Source organism: Sebastes fasciatus, chromosome 13 (genome assembly GCF_043250625.1).
Source record: "Sebastes fasciatus isolate fSebFas1 chromosome 13, fSebFas1.pri, whole genome shotgun sequence".
Lineage (NCBI taxonomy): Eukaryota > Metazoa > Chordata > Actinopteri > Perciformes > Sebastidae > Sebastes > Sebastes fasciatus.
The window spans coordinates 33,898,080-33,910,406 of NC_133807.1; the positions used below are offsets into that span (position 1 = coordinate 33,898,080).

At 43.0% G+C, this 12,327-nt stretch overlaps 3 protein-coding genes across 5 annotated transcripts in view; 2 read left to right on the forward strand and 1 right to left on the reverse strand.

Annotated features, from left to right (window-relative positions):
• Positions 1–493, reverse strand: part of LOC141781376 (sodium channel protein type 4 subunit alpha B-like) — a 22,293-nt gene extending 21,800 nt beyond the window's left edge. Inside the window, exon 1 of the mRNA XM_074657090.1 lies at positions 383–493. The gene's annotated coding sequence lies outside the window, so the exon portion shown is untranslated. The remainder of the gene's footprint in view (positions 1–382) is intronic.
• The window catches only part of LOC141781373 (myosin light chain 4-like), a 5,964-nt gene extending 1,421 nt beyond the window's left edge, over positions 1–4,543 (forward strand). Inside the window, exons 1-9 of one of the 2 annotated variants that reach the window (XM_074657089.1) lie at positions 1–2,185; positions 2,292–2,406; positions 3,110–3,137; positions 3,242–3,391; positions 3,523–3,596; positions 3,694–3,793; positions 3,897–3,974; positions 4,079–4,115; positions 4,203–4,543. The exon at positions 1–2,185 is cut by the window's left edge and continues 1,421 nt beyond it. In XM_074657089.1, the coding sequence (XP_074513190.1) occupies positions 2,308–2,406; positions 3,110–3,137; positions 3,242–3,391; positions 3,523–3,596; positions 3,694–3,793; positions 3,897–3,974; positions 4,079–4,107 (558 nt within the window). In that variant the 5' untranslated portion in view covers positions 1–2,185; positions 2,292–2,307 and the 3' untranslated portion in view covers positions 4,108–4,115; positions 4,203–4,543. Of the gene's footprint in view, positions 2,186–2,291; positions 2,407–3,109; positions 3,138–3,241; positions 3,392–3,522; positions 3,597–3,693; positions 3,794–3,896; positions 3,975–4,078 lie in introns of both variants that reach the window. The other variant, XM_074657088.1, reaches the window with a different exon arrangement.
• A 221-nt stretch (positions 4,544–4,764) lies between these two features.
• On the forward strand, positions 4,765–11,691 carry LOC141781372 (synaptogyrin-1-like). 2 transcript variants are annotated; one of them, XM_074657087.1, is made up of 4 exons: positions 4,765–5,180; positions 7,340–7,577; positions 7,722–7,867; positions 10,448–10,937. In XM_074657087.1, exons 1-4 carry the CDS (start codon positions 5,079–5,081, stop codon positions 10,535–10,537), a joined length of 576 nt encoding a protein of 191 aa, XP_074513188.1. In that variant the 5' UTR covers positions 4,765–5,078; the 3' UTR covers positions 10,538–10,937. The 2 variants fall into 2 exon arrangements, with proteins under 2 accessions (XP_074513188.1, XP_074513187.1); XM_074657086.1 differs by lacking the exon at positions 10,448–10,937 and adding an exon at positions 11,151–11,691 and having other exon boundaries at positions 4,767–5,180.
• The last annotated feature ends 636 nt before the right edge of the window (positions 11,692–12,327 follow it).

Genomic DNA, 12,327 nt, shown 5'->3' on the forward strand with positions numbered 1-12,327 from the left:
ATTCAAATGATTTGTGATTCAAATTTCATTGTTTTGTTAAAACTTAATTTCAGTTAATTCTGGTTCTTGTAGATCTAGACCCGGATCCAGTTTACACCCGGATCCAGTTTAGACCCGGATCCAGTTTACACCCGGATCCAGTTTAGACCCGGATCCTGTTTAGACCTTGATCTGAACTCCTGATGAAGAAATGTAGGAGAGCTAAACCAGAACCACAACTCTTAATCTCAGCACACACTAACACACAGTCCTTCATATGAACACGGGCTTCATTATATACGTCAATACTTAACACACACTAACACACACACAAACACTAACACACTAGCACACACACAAATACACAATCAGTTGCGGTAAACAGATGATGGTTCAGTCTTACCTGCTTCTGTTGTTTATTCCAAAATAATTCTAGTAAACAATCAGAGTATCCACAACGTGTCTGTCTGTCTGTCTTGTCTATCTGTCTATCTGTCTGTCTGTCTATCTGTCTCTCTCTCTCTCTCTAAATGTCTGGTGTCTTCTGGCCTCGCCTTGCTTTGCCTTGACTGAAACCTGAGAGGTCAGGTAGTGTGTCATCACACACACACATACGTGAAGTCACATGTTTATTAGTTCCCATCAGGCCTTTTCAAATAATTTGTTAATTATAGAAATACATTATTTAAAATGAACTATTTCAAGTCCAAGTTTAGACATAAAAAACAGACTTTAATTTATTTATTTATTAAAATGGTTAATTCGCTTTTTCTTTTAAATTTAACCTTTTGAGGTTGACATGTTTTAGTCAGACAACAGAAGAGTTTAAATAAGGGATAATACCAGACAAGATGTGTGATGTCAGGGCTGAGAAACAGTTAATAAAAGTTAATTTAATCACCTTTCAGCCAATCGCATTGGCTCATTGTCAGTAGCCATGGTAACAGTCCTCTGAGTTCGGAGGAAAAACATCAAGAAGTAAAAGTAAAAGTGATGCCCCAAAGATGATTTAATTCACATTAAATCATATTATTCAACATGATAATTCATTATTTTGATAATTATTAATTACTTTTGATAGCCATTTTTAAGCTACTGCACCAACATCATTTGGTGCCCTGTTATTATTAATATATATGGATAATGTATTACTATTGGTTTTGTTTATATTAATCATTTTCTTTAATATTTGTTATCAACCAGCTCCTGCATGCGTGTCCCCAACACATTGGTGCCCCGTGTGAGGCATGGTATTGTCGACGTGGTCAACGCCAATTTTTTATTCCACTTGTAAGCTAACCAAAAGTGTTTACATTCTACACCACTAGCCTGCCTGAGCAGTAGACATCCAGCTGTACTTATAAACAAGTGCATTGTGGTGAGAATTGATTTATTCAGATTCAACTAAATCAATCTGAGAGATTTGGATTATTGATAACACTTTAAGTCTCCATAGTGTTATTCTAAGTACTTGCTATTGCTGCTTGCCATTCAAGTTAAACTACTACTGTGGGACTTGCAAGAAGTTTGGTTCAGCATTTGAATACCAGGTATTCAATGCAATCTCCTCAAGCTGTCACAATTAGCTGTTAATTCAAGTGCTCTTTTAATTAAGACACAGCATGGTGCCGGCCATGTGCAACATAGAGAACTTCTACCTGGCTGTTACTGCCGTGCATTCCAGTCCAAGTTAAAAGACCCTGAGGTAGAGACACAGTGTGCTACCAGCCCTGTGATATTATTAAGTTATGTACCTACCTGTTACTGTCACGTGTTCCAGTCTGAGTAATATAGAGCATATACAGTATATATATATATATGTATATATATATACACACAGTCAGTAATAATAAAAAATGAAAATAAAAACTAAAAATCTCTTATTGCCTCCAAATGAATCAGTTGAGCATGTTTGATGGAGCTGATGTTCTTACTTGTGTCAGTGGTTGTACCCGCATGGTCCAATACACTCACTGTTGGATAAAAGCGTTGGCTAAATAAATGTCATGTAATATAAAATAAAAGTTGATGTGTTTTCTATTTAAGGGGGAGTCGGTGTGTTTTCTATTTAAGGTGGTCTCAGTAGATGTGTTCAGTAGAGGATTGTGGTCTATTCTCAGTTTGTCTCTCTGCAGTAGAAACCCTGAGAGGATCGTTCTCTGACCTTAAATGGACCTGATGGACCTGATGGACTCTCAGTGTGACGGTATTTAAACCGTCTCACAGAGGAATCTCCTCTGTTTCCACCCCTCCGTCCTCCTCCCATCACCTTCTACCATCTGATTCTTTACTTTCTTTCTATCCTGTTTCAGTGTTCATCTGTCCATCATGGCCCCCAAGAAACCAGAACTAAAGAAGGAAGCGGTGAAGACGTCTCCAGAACCAGAAACGGCTAAAGAACTGGACTTCGACCCACACAGCGTGAAGGTCTGTCTGCCTGTTTGATCTCCATGTATTGATTAGGTCTGTCAAAGTCAACACTAATTTCTTTAACGCAACTTTTTAGGTTGTAGCGGCTCAGTTTTAAAGCTAGAGTGAAGATACTGGTATCATATGAAACTACAGAACCTGGTGATCCATCGGTACCAACCATGTCATACTAGCTTGTCATGAAGGAGGTTAAATAAAGCTCCAAACTCGCTAAAAATGTTGGCGAGGAAAAACGGTCATGGGCATTTTCAAAAGTTTGCCATGTTCTGATTTGTGTTGTTAATTGATTTACAATAATAAATATATACACATATTTGCATAAAGCAGCATATTTGTCCACTCCCATGTTGATAAGAGGATTAAATACTAGGGATGCACCGATACCATTTTTTTCAGACCGAGTACAAGTACTTACATTTGGGTACTCTCCGATACCGAGTACCGATACGAGTACTTCTCTGTGTCTAAAGACCCTCGTTAACAGCCAGCTGGAGGGTGTGAGCGACACACGGCAGGCTGGGGAGTCCCGCATACGAGGCGGTGTGCAAATGGACCAAAATCAGATCTGAAGTGTAGTAGAAGTACCTGGAAGTACGAACAGAAATATCAACATCTGGAGCTCATTCATGAATAATTACTACACATTCATCTATGTATTCATCCGCTGATTCCAGATCAGCATCCTCTGTTTCTTTTTCAGATTGAGTTCAGCGCTGATCAGATTGAAGGTGAATATATAAATATATATATGTAAATATAAATATGGTTTTAATTTAATCAGATGAGTTGTTTAATATGTTGTTTTTAATTACTAATTATAATCTGAACACAGAGTTTAAAGAAGCCTTCCAGCTGTTTGACAGAACTGCAGAAAATCAGATGAAGATCTCGTTGTGTCAGTGTGGAGACGTGATGAGAGCGCTCGGACAAAACCCGACCAACGCCGAGGTTCTGAGAGTGCTGGGACGACCTAAACCTGACGGTACACACACAACATCATTATATATACTGGATATATATATGTATATATAGGTATATATATCTATATATACCTATATATTGATAATCAGTCAGACGTTATGCATCAGCGTGTTTCCTCTTCTCCTTGAACAGACATGGACAGTAAACTGGTGGACTTTGAGACCTTCCTGCCGATGCTGCAACATGTGGCTCAGTCCAAAGACAAAGTAGGATGAAGGGTTTTCACCTCTCAGAGGTCAGAGGTCAGAGGTCACTCTGCAGGTCACTCTGCTGATCTCTGTCTCTGTCTGTCTGTGTTAACAGGGGACGTACGAGGACTTTGTTGAAGGTCTCCGAGTGTTTGATAAAGAAGGAAACGGGACGGTGATGGGTGCCGAGCTGAGACACGTTCTGGTCACTCTGGGTATGATGCTCATTGATTCTGATCACACAGAACGCAGATACTACATCTATATGAATGAATCAACAACATCTATATACTCAGACTGAATGTTGTGTGTTACCAGGGGAGAGGATGGCCGAGGCCGAGGTGGACCAGCTGTTAGCCGGACAGGAAGATGCTGACGGATGTATTCACTATGAAGGTATATATATATATATATATATATATATATATACAGTATGAGATATAATACAACACTAACAGACTAATAGAAACACTGACTGATGGAAACTTGATGTCTTTCAGCTTTTGTGAAGCACATCATGGCCGGCTGAAGCATCATGTGAGTGTGTTCATCAGTGAGTTTAGTTTAGAGGAGCGATCACATGAGTGGAGTCCTAACAGACGTCCGTCCGTCCGTCTGTTTCAGGTTGGAGTCTCTGAGCTGGAAGAAGTTCTTCATCTCTTCTTCTTCTCTTTATTCTTCTTCTTCCATCTTGTTTTGTTTGCTCTAAACACTTCGATGCTTCAATAAAACTTCTAAACACGTGTTTTTACTCTCCAGCGTTTCACTGAAGACGGCTTGTGACTGATTTAGAGGCTCTGTCAGTTAGCTAGTTAACGGTTCCACATGCAGTTAGTAGGTGTACATATGTACTATGTAAGAACTAGTTTGTGTTTAATGAAGTGATAAATATGTACTTAGTAAACATTTACGTTAGCATGAGGCTATCAGTTTGAGCTAATGAACAGCTGGACTCGTTAACATGTGTTCAGATAAAACATGTGTAAAAGAGATGAGATCTGTCATCCTGACTGCAGCCTCTCAGGAAGTGAAGCCCCGCCTCCTTCACTGTGATTGGACGACTCTGACTCCGAAAGGGTTAATAGAAGGATGTGATTGGTGGAGCTGGTTGGAGGCGGTCCACAGCCTGTGAGACTCAGCTCAGGGTGATAAAGTGTAAAGTGGGATGAGGAGGATTAGAGCAGATTACAGTTCTAACAGCAGAGAAGAAGAAGAAGAGAGCGCCGAGACCAGTACAGACACAGACTAGAACCAGGACTCACTGGACCCAACTGGACCCAACTGGACTAACTAGACTAACTGGACCCAACTGGACCCAACTGGACCCAACTGGACCCAATTGGACTCACTGGACTAACTGGACTCACTGGACTGGGACCAATTTGTCTGAGTAGAATCCAACTGGACTGAACTGGGAGGTGGAGGGTTAAAGTGGACTGAGCCGGGGCTGAACTGGTCCTTACTGGTCTGAGCTGGTCCGTGGAACAGGAAGTGGTCTGGATGGACGGTTTCCAGGCGTACGGGGCGGGGAAGGCGGGGGGAGAGTTCGACCCCCTGACCTTCATCAGACAGCCTCAGACCGTGGTGAGGATCGTCTGCTGGGTGAGTCTGATGATGTCATGATGATGTCACAGTAACAACGTTTCAGATTGATGTAAACAAAAGAAGAAACACCTGTGAGGTCACACCTGGAAATATATCTCAATATACCTCACATCAAACAGGAAACAGTCGGTTGGGTCATGTCTGTCAGTTTGTTCTGTTTATGCAAGTTATTTCAGTATAGTGCGTGTGTGTGCACGTGCGTGTGCACGTTTTTCAGTCATGAGATTGGTGTTAACATTCCTGAGGTTCAACACAAGACTCCTCAAACAAAACCTCACTGTTTCACACTGCTGCTGCTCTGATTGGACGGTATACGGAGGAGAGAGTGGGCCGTGATTGGACGGTATACGGAGGAGAGAGTGGGCCGTGATTGGACGGTATACGGAGGAGAGAGTGGGCTCTGATTGGACGGTTTACAGAGGAGAGAGTGGGCTCTGATTGGACGGTATACGGAGGAGAGAGTGGGCTCTGATTGGACGGTTTACGGAGGAGAGAGTGGGCTCTGATTGGACGGTTTACGGAGGAGAGAGTGGGCTCTGATTGGACGGTTTACGGAGGAGAGAGTGGGCTCTGATTGGACGGTATACGGAGGAGAGAGTGGGCTCTGATTGGACGGTTTACGGAGGAGAGAGTGGGCTCTGATTGGACGGTTTACGGAGGAGAGAGTGGGCTCTGATTGGACGGTTTACGAAGGAGAGGGTGGGCTCTGATTGGACGGTTTACGGAGGAGAGAGTGGGCTCTGATTGGACGGTATACGAAGGAGAGAGTGGGCTCTGATTGGACGGTTTACGGAGGAGAGAGTGGGCCGTGATTGGACGGTATACGGAGGAGAGAATGAGCTCTGATTGGACGGTATACGAAGGAGAGAGTGGGCTCTGATTGGACGGTTTACGGAGGAGAGAGTGGGCCGTGATTGGACGGTATACAGAGGAGAGAGTGGGCTCTGATTGGACGGTATACGAAGGAGAGAGTGGGCTCTGATTGGACGGTTTACGGAGGAGAGAGTGGGCTCTGATTGGACGGTATACGGAGGAGAGAATGAGCTCTGATTGGACGGTATACGGAGGAGAGAGTGGGCTCTGATTGGACGGTTTACGGAGGAGAGAGTGGGCTCTGATTGGACGGTATACGAAGGAGAGAGTGGGCTCTGATTGGACGGTTTACGAAGGAGAGAGTGGGCTCTGATTGGACGGTTTACGGAGGAGAGAGTGGGCTCTGATTGGACGGTTTACGGAGGAGAGAGTGGGCTCTGATTGGACGGTATACGAAGGAGAGAGTGGGCTCTGATTGGACGGTTTACGGAGGAGAGAGTGGGCCGTGATTGGACGGTATACGGAGGAGAGAGTGGGCTCTGATTGGACGGTTTACGGAGGAGAGAGTGGGCTCTGATTGGACGGTTTACGGAGGAGAGAGTGGGCCGTGATTGGACGGTATACGGAGGAGAGAGTGGGCTCTGATTGGACGGTTTACGGAGGAGAGAGTGGGCTCTGATTGGACGGTTTACGGAGGAGAGAGTGGGCCGTGATTGGACGGTATACGGAGGAGAGAATGAGCTGATTGGACGGTATACGAAGGAGAGGGTGGGCTCTGATTGGACGGTATACGGAGGAGAGAATGGGCTCTGATTGGACGGTATACGAAGGAGAGAGTGGGCTCTGATTGGACGGTTTACGGAGGAGAGAGTGGGCCATGATTGGACGGTTTACAGAGGAGAGATTGGGCCGTGATTGGACGGTTTACGGAGGAGAGAGTGGGCTCTGATTGGACGGTTTACGGAGGAGAGAGTGGGCTCTGATTGGACGGTTTACGGAGGAGAGAGTGGGCCGTGATTGGACGGTTTACGGAGGAGAGAGTGGGCCGTGATTGGACGGTTTACGGAGGAGAGAGTGGGCTCTGATTGGACGGTTTACGGAGGAGAGAGTGGGCCGTGATTGGACGGTTTACGGAGGAGAGAGTGGGCCGTGATTGGACGGTTTACGGAGGAGAGAGTGGGATTCGATTAGAAGGTTTTGTTCTGAGTGAATCAAAATGTTTTCATGTAGAAAAACTCTGAATTAAAGCTTTATACTCCTCCCTGTTAGCATCTAGCCTCTTCCAATGAGAATGAATGTGTCTGTTAGCATTGAGCTAGCTGCTGTCTCCTGTCTGCTTTCAGCTCTTCTCCATCGTGATCCTCGGCTGCGTCGCTAACGAGGGTTACGTTAACCGCCCCGAAGAGGTGGAGGAGTCCTGCATCTTCAACCGCAACCAGCACGCCTGCAACTACGCCGTCGCCATGGGAACGCTGTGCTTCCTCTGCAGCACCGGTTTCCTGGCGCTGGACGTTTACTTCCCTCAGATCACCGGCGTGAAGGACAGGAAGAAGGCCGTCATGGCCGACATCGCGGTGTCAGGTGAGACTCCGCCTCTTCTGTATTCTGTGATCTTCACCTGTTGGTGTGATTAATAACCTGTGATGTAACCTGTGATCTCTGCAGGTCTCTGGTTCACCTGTTGGTGTGATTAATAACCTGTGATGTAACCTGTGATCCGTGCAGGTTTCTGGTGTGTGGTCTGGTTCGTGGGGTTTTGTTTCCTGGCCAACCAGTGGCAGGTTTCTGAAGAGGAAGACAACCCTCTGAATGAAGGCGCAGACGCTGCCAGAGCCACCATCGTCTTCTCCTTCTTCTCCGTCTTCACCTGGGTACGTACCTGGAATACATCACCTGACGCCGGTACTACAACATCTTCTCGTTATCTGGCTTCACTAACCCGAATAAACAAGATCACGCTTAGTCAGACCGAGGCATGCTAACAAACATGTGGCGGGATTTAAAGAATACAACTTGAGTCGTCACTTTGAGACAAAACATGCGGAAAAATACAGAAACTACCTGAAGATGAGAAGGTGAGGACAGCCGAGGGGTCGTTAGCTAAGCTCTAAAAGCAGCCAGCAAAGACTGTTACAAAACTGCCTGCAACGACAGACGGAAGTGTAAATGTTAAGTTAAATGTTAAAGCATCAGTAGACGAGATCGGAGCAAATAGGATTAAACAAAGTTATTTTTATAAAACGGTCACTATATCGTGACAGTAGTGCATGAAACAGGTAACCTGAAATAAAATCATGTTCCTCTGGTGTCCTCCGGTGCTCCTAACGGCATCTACAAGATTTCACAGACCGGAGGAAAACAAGCAGTAAGAGCTGATCTGAGATCTGCTGTCCAGCTGCCGTCTCTGAGAGCCGGCTGTCAATCACTCTGAGCTCCGACTAAAAGGTCAAACTAGGCAGCGCTGATCAAATATGAATCAATATTCTGTAACGTTAATGTCTATTTCTCTCCTCAGATGTTCTCAGAATCATCTTGTAGTGCAAGTTCGAAAAAATGTCCAAAAAAAAGTTTTTAAAAAAATGTCGAAAAGAATATGTCTGAACATTTTTCGAAAAGTCAGAAAATGTGCCCGAAAAAAGTCTGAAAAAATTATATCCGGAATTTTTTTTTTTTTTTTTTAAAAAGTAAAAAAAAGTAACAAAAAACTGTCCGAAAAATGTCTAAAAAAGTCAGAAAAAAAAGGTGAATAATATCCAGAAAATATCCCAATTTGTTTTCAAGAGAGTCTAAAAAAGTAAACGAAAACAGTCTGAAAAATTTCCGAAAATAAAACAAAAAATGTCCAAAAATGTGTCCGAAACATGCTTGAAAATGTCTGAAAAAAAAAAAAAAATTGGAAAAAATGTCCCAAAAAAGGATGAAAAATGTTTTTGACAAATGTTCAAAAAATGTGCTAAAAAAAGTTGGAAAATCTGCTAAAATTGTCTGAAAGAAGTCCGTTCTTGACCCACAGTGACAAATGTTCTCAGAATCATCTTGTAGTCCACGGTTTAGCTGTAAAATGAGAAAGTTTGTGACGCCGCCGTCATTGTAAAATCTGGTGAAGGAACGCCAAGTTCTGGTCATATGACCGGAGCTCAGCCAATAGGAACGCTCTCTCTCTCTGAAATGACCTGTGATTGGTCAAAGTCTCCCGTTCCTAAGCTAGATGTTCTAAAGTCTGAAAACAGAGCCATGAGGAGGAGCAGAAGTCTAGTTCTCTCTCAGAACACTTGAATTACAATATGCTGAAAGGTTATTATGGGATGTTTTGCCCAATGATGCCAAAAATATACTGACTACTGCAGCTTTAAGTTTTGTTAATGAAACGTTACTAACCAAAACAGTCAGTCCTGCACGGTTCAAAGACTCCTGAATATTATACTGAATATGACGTCATCTTCTTAATAATCTGCTGGTTGGAGTGACTTTCAGTTTAATGAATGCTGAAAAATAAGTACACAGTATGTTTTCTATAAGTTAATCTATTTATAAAATAGAGTTTGTTTGGCCCCCGGCAACAATCTGGGTTTCTCATGTGCCCCCCCCACCCCCTCTAAGTGGTCCTACAATGCTGGTTATGAACTCTGTAAATCAACCCAGAGGTTCTCAGTCTGGATACGAGCACAATCACAATCATGGACACGTCTACTGTCAGCAGAGCGGCACGTTTTACAAACTATAATATTAAACAAATACCAAGAAATTAAACACATAATTTAATAGACTAATAGAAACAGCTGAAGCTGCCAGATACAGGAAGAACAGCTGGATGTGTGAACCCTGAAGGGTTAAACTTGAAGTTACCTCGCTGACCCAGAACAGCTGAAAACATCTGCCTCTGCTCCCACCTGGTGGTCCAACACTGACATCACACTGCAGGACAAAGTATTCACAGTGTGTAGTCCTGCTGTAGTAGTAGTAGAAATACTAGCAATAATAATAATAATAACTATAATTATAAGAATTATAAAAAAATAGCAATAACAATAATAATAAAAAATGTATTATTAATAATAATAGTAATTATTATTATTATAATAATAGCAATAGAAATACTAACAATAATAATAGTAATAATAATAACTATAATAATTATTGAAATAGCAATACAAAAAAAAATTATCATACTAATATTAATATTAATGTCTGTCAAACGAACCTTTAATAACAGAAAACAGACGTGTAACAAACATGATGCTGTTTTCTTCTCCCTGTTTTTGTGTGTGTGTTTGTGTGTGTGTGTGTGTGTGTGTGTGTGTATGTGCATGTTGTCACGTGTGTTTCTCTTTGTGCATGTTATTCTGCTGTGGTATGTTGTGTGTGTGTGTGTGTGTGTGTGTGTGTGTGTGTGTGTGTGTGTGTGTGCACGTGACCTGTTGTGTGTGCACGTGACCCGTGTGTGTGTGTAGGGAGGACTCACTCTGCTGTCGTCGGAGCGTCTCAAGAGAGTCTCGTTTGAAGAAGAATACAACAAACTGTTCAGCCCGCCACTCGCCTGAAACACACACACACACACGCACACACACACACACACACACACACATCTAACGACACCTCTCTCCTTCAGCCTCCTTCTCCTTCCTGTTTCCTCATCAACTCAGTCTGGACTCTGATTGGCTGCTCTAAAGTGCCTGTCATCCAAAGTGCCTTCTGTTTCCATGACAACAGAGTGATGTAGTTTTGTGTCTGAGATGATTTATAAACATCATGTGAAGTGTGTTATTATTATTATTATTAGTAGTATTAATTATATTATTATAATTATTATTATTGTTGTTATTGTTATTACAGTGATGCCATGTTGTGTAAGATGATGTCATCATATATTCTGATTAATGACGATGATGTAATGATCTGTGATGAAAGATGAAGATAAATGAGTGGTACACAAAGAGTTAATGGACTCTGTGCTGATGTCTCTGATGTGGATCCGGACCTTCTGGATCAGTTTACCTGTTCTGCCTTTACCTGTTGATTCCAGTGAGGTGAACTCACCTGTCCACCTGTGAGTGTGTGTTCTGTGTTCTAGCTCGCTGTTTACTTGTGATCGTCCGTCAGCGGAGTGGAACGGTGTTAATTTAGCTTTTGTCTTTGAATCCCGTGTGTCTGCAGGCGCTCCAGTGTCTGCTGGCCGTCCACAGGTTCAAACTGGGAGCTGATTCTGTCACCTTCAATCACGAGTACGTCGACCCCAACCAACAGGAAGCTCTGGAGGAGGCCCCGCCCACCGAGGAGTAGAGGGGGCGTGGCCTAAAAACATGACGGGCAGGTGTAGCAGTTTATATTTTATATTTATATTTATTTTTATTCATCGTGATGCATTCAGGGACTCGTCCTCCACTCAGACTTCAGCAACATGGAGGTTTCATAGTGTGATGATGATGATGCTCCTCCAGGGGGCGTGTCCTCTCTGTCAGCAGCCAATCACAGCCCAGAGCTAAAGAGTGTGTATACTTGTTAAAGCCACCCCCCCCCCCCCGGGCCCCCTCCCCTTTCGGTGTATTTAGATATTTCTATTATATTTCATATTTATTTGAGACATTTGCTGATTAAGTTGATCAGCTTCACTGTTTGACAATTTCTTTGACAAAGAACTTAATTTTGTGCTCAAAATAAAAACATTTTTAAAAAGAAGGTTGTCGGTACAGATCACTAACGGTGATTTTTATTAATGCCGTTTCTGGTACAGATCACTAACGGTGATTTTTATTAGGGCCGTTTCTGGTACAGATCACTAACGGTGATTTTTATTAGGGCCGTTTCTGGTAAAGATCACTAACGGTGATTTTTACTAGGGCCGTTTCTGGTAAAGATCACTAACGGTGATTTTTACTAGGGCCGTTTCTGGTACAGATCACTAACGGTGATTTTTACTAGGGCCGTTTCTGGTACAGATCACTAACGGTGATTTTTACTAGGGCCGTTTCTGGTACAGATCACTAACGGTGATTTTTACTAGGGCCGTTTCTGGTAAAGATCACTAACGGTGATTTTTACCACGGCCGTTTCCGGTAAAGACCACTAACGGTGATTTTTACTAAGGCCGTTTCTGGTAAAGATCACTAACGGTGATTTTTACCACGGCCGTTTCTGGTAAAGACCACTAACGGTGATTTTTACTAGGGCCGTTTCTGGTACAGATCACTAACGGTGATTTTTATTAGGGCCGTTTCCGGTAAAGATCACTAACGGTGATTTTTACTAGGGCCGTTTCTGGTACAGATCACTAACGGTGATTTTTATTAGGGCCGTTTCCGGTAAAGACCACTAACGGTGATTTTTATTAGGG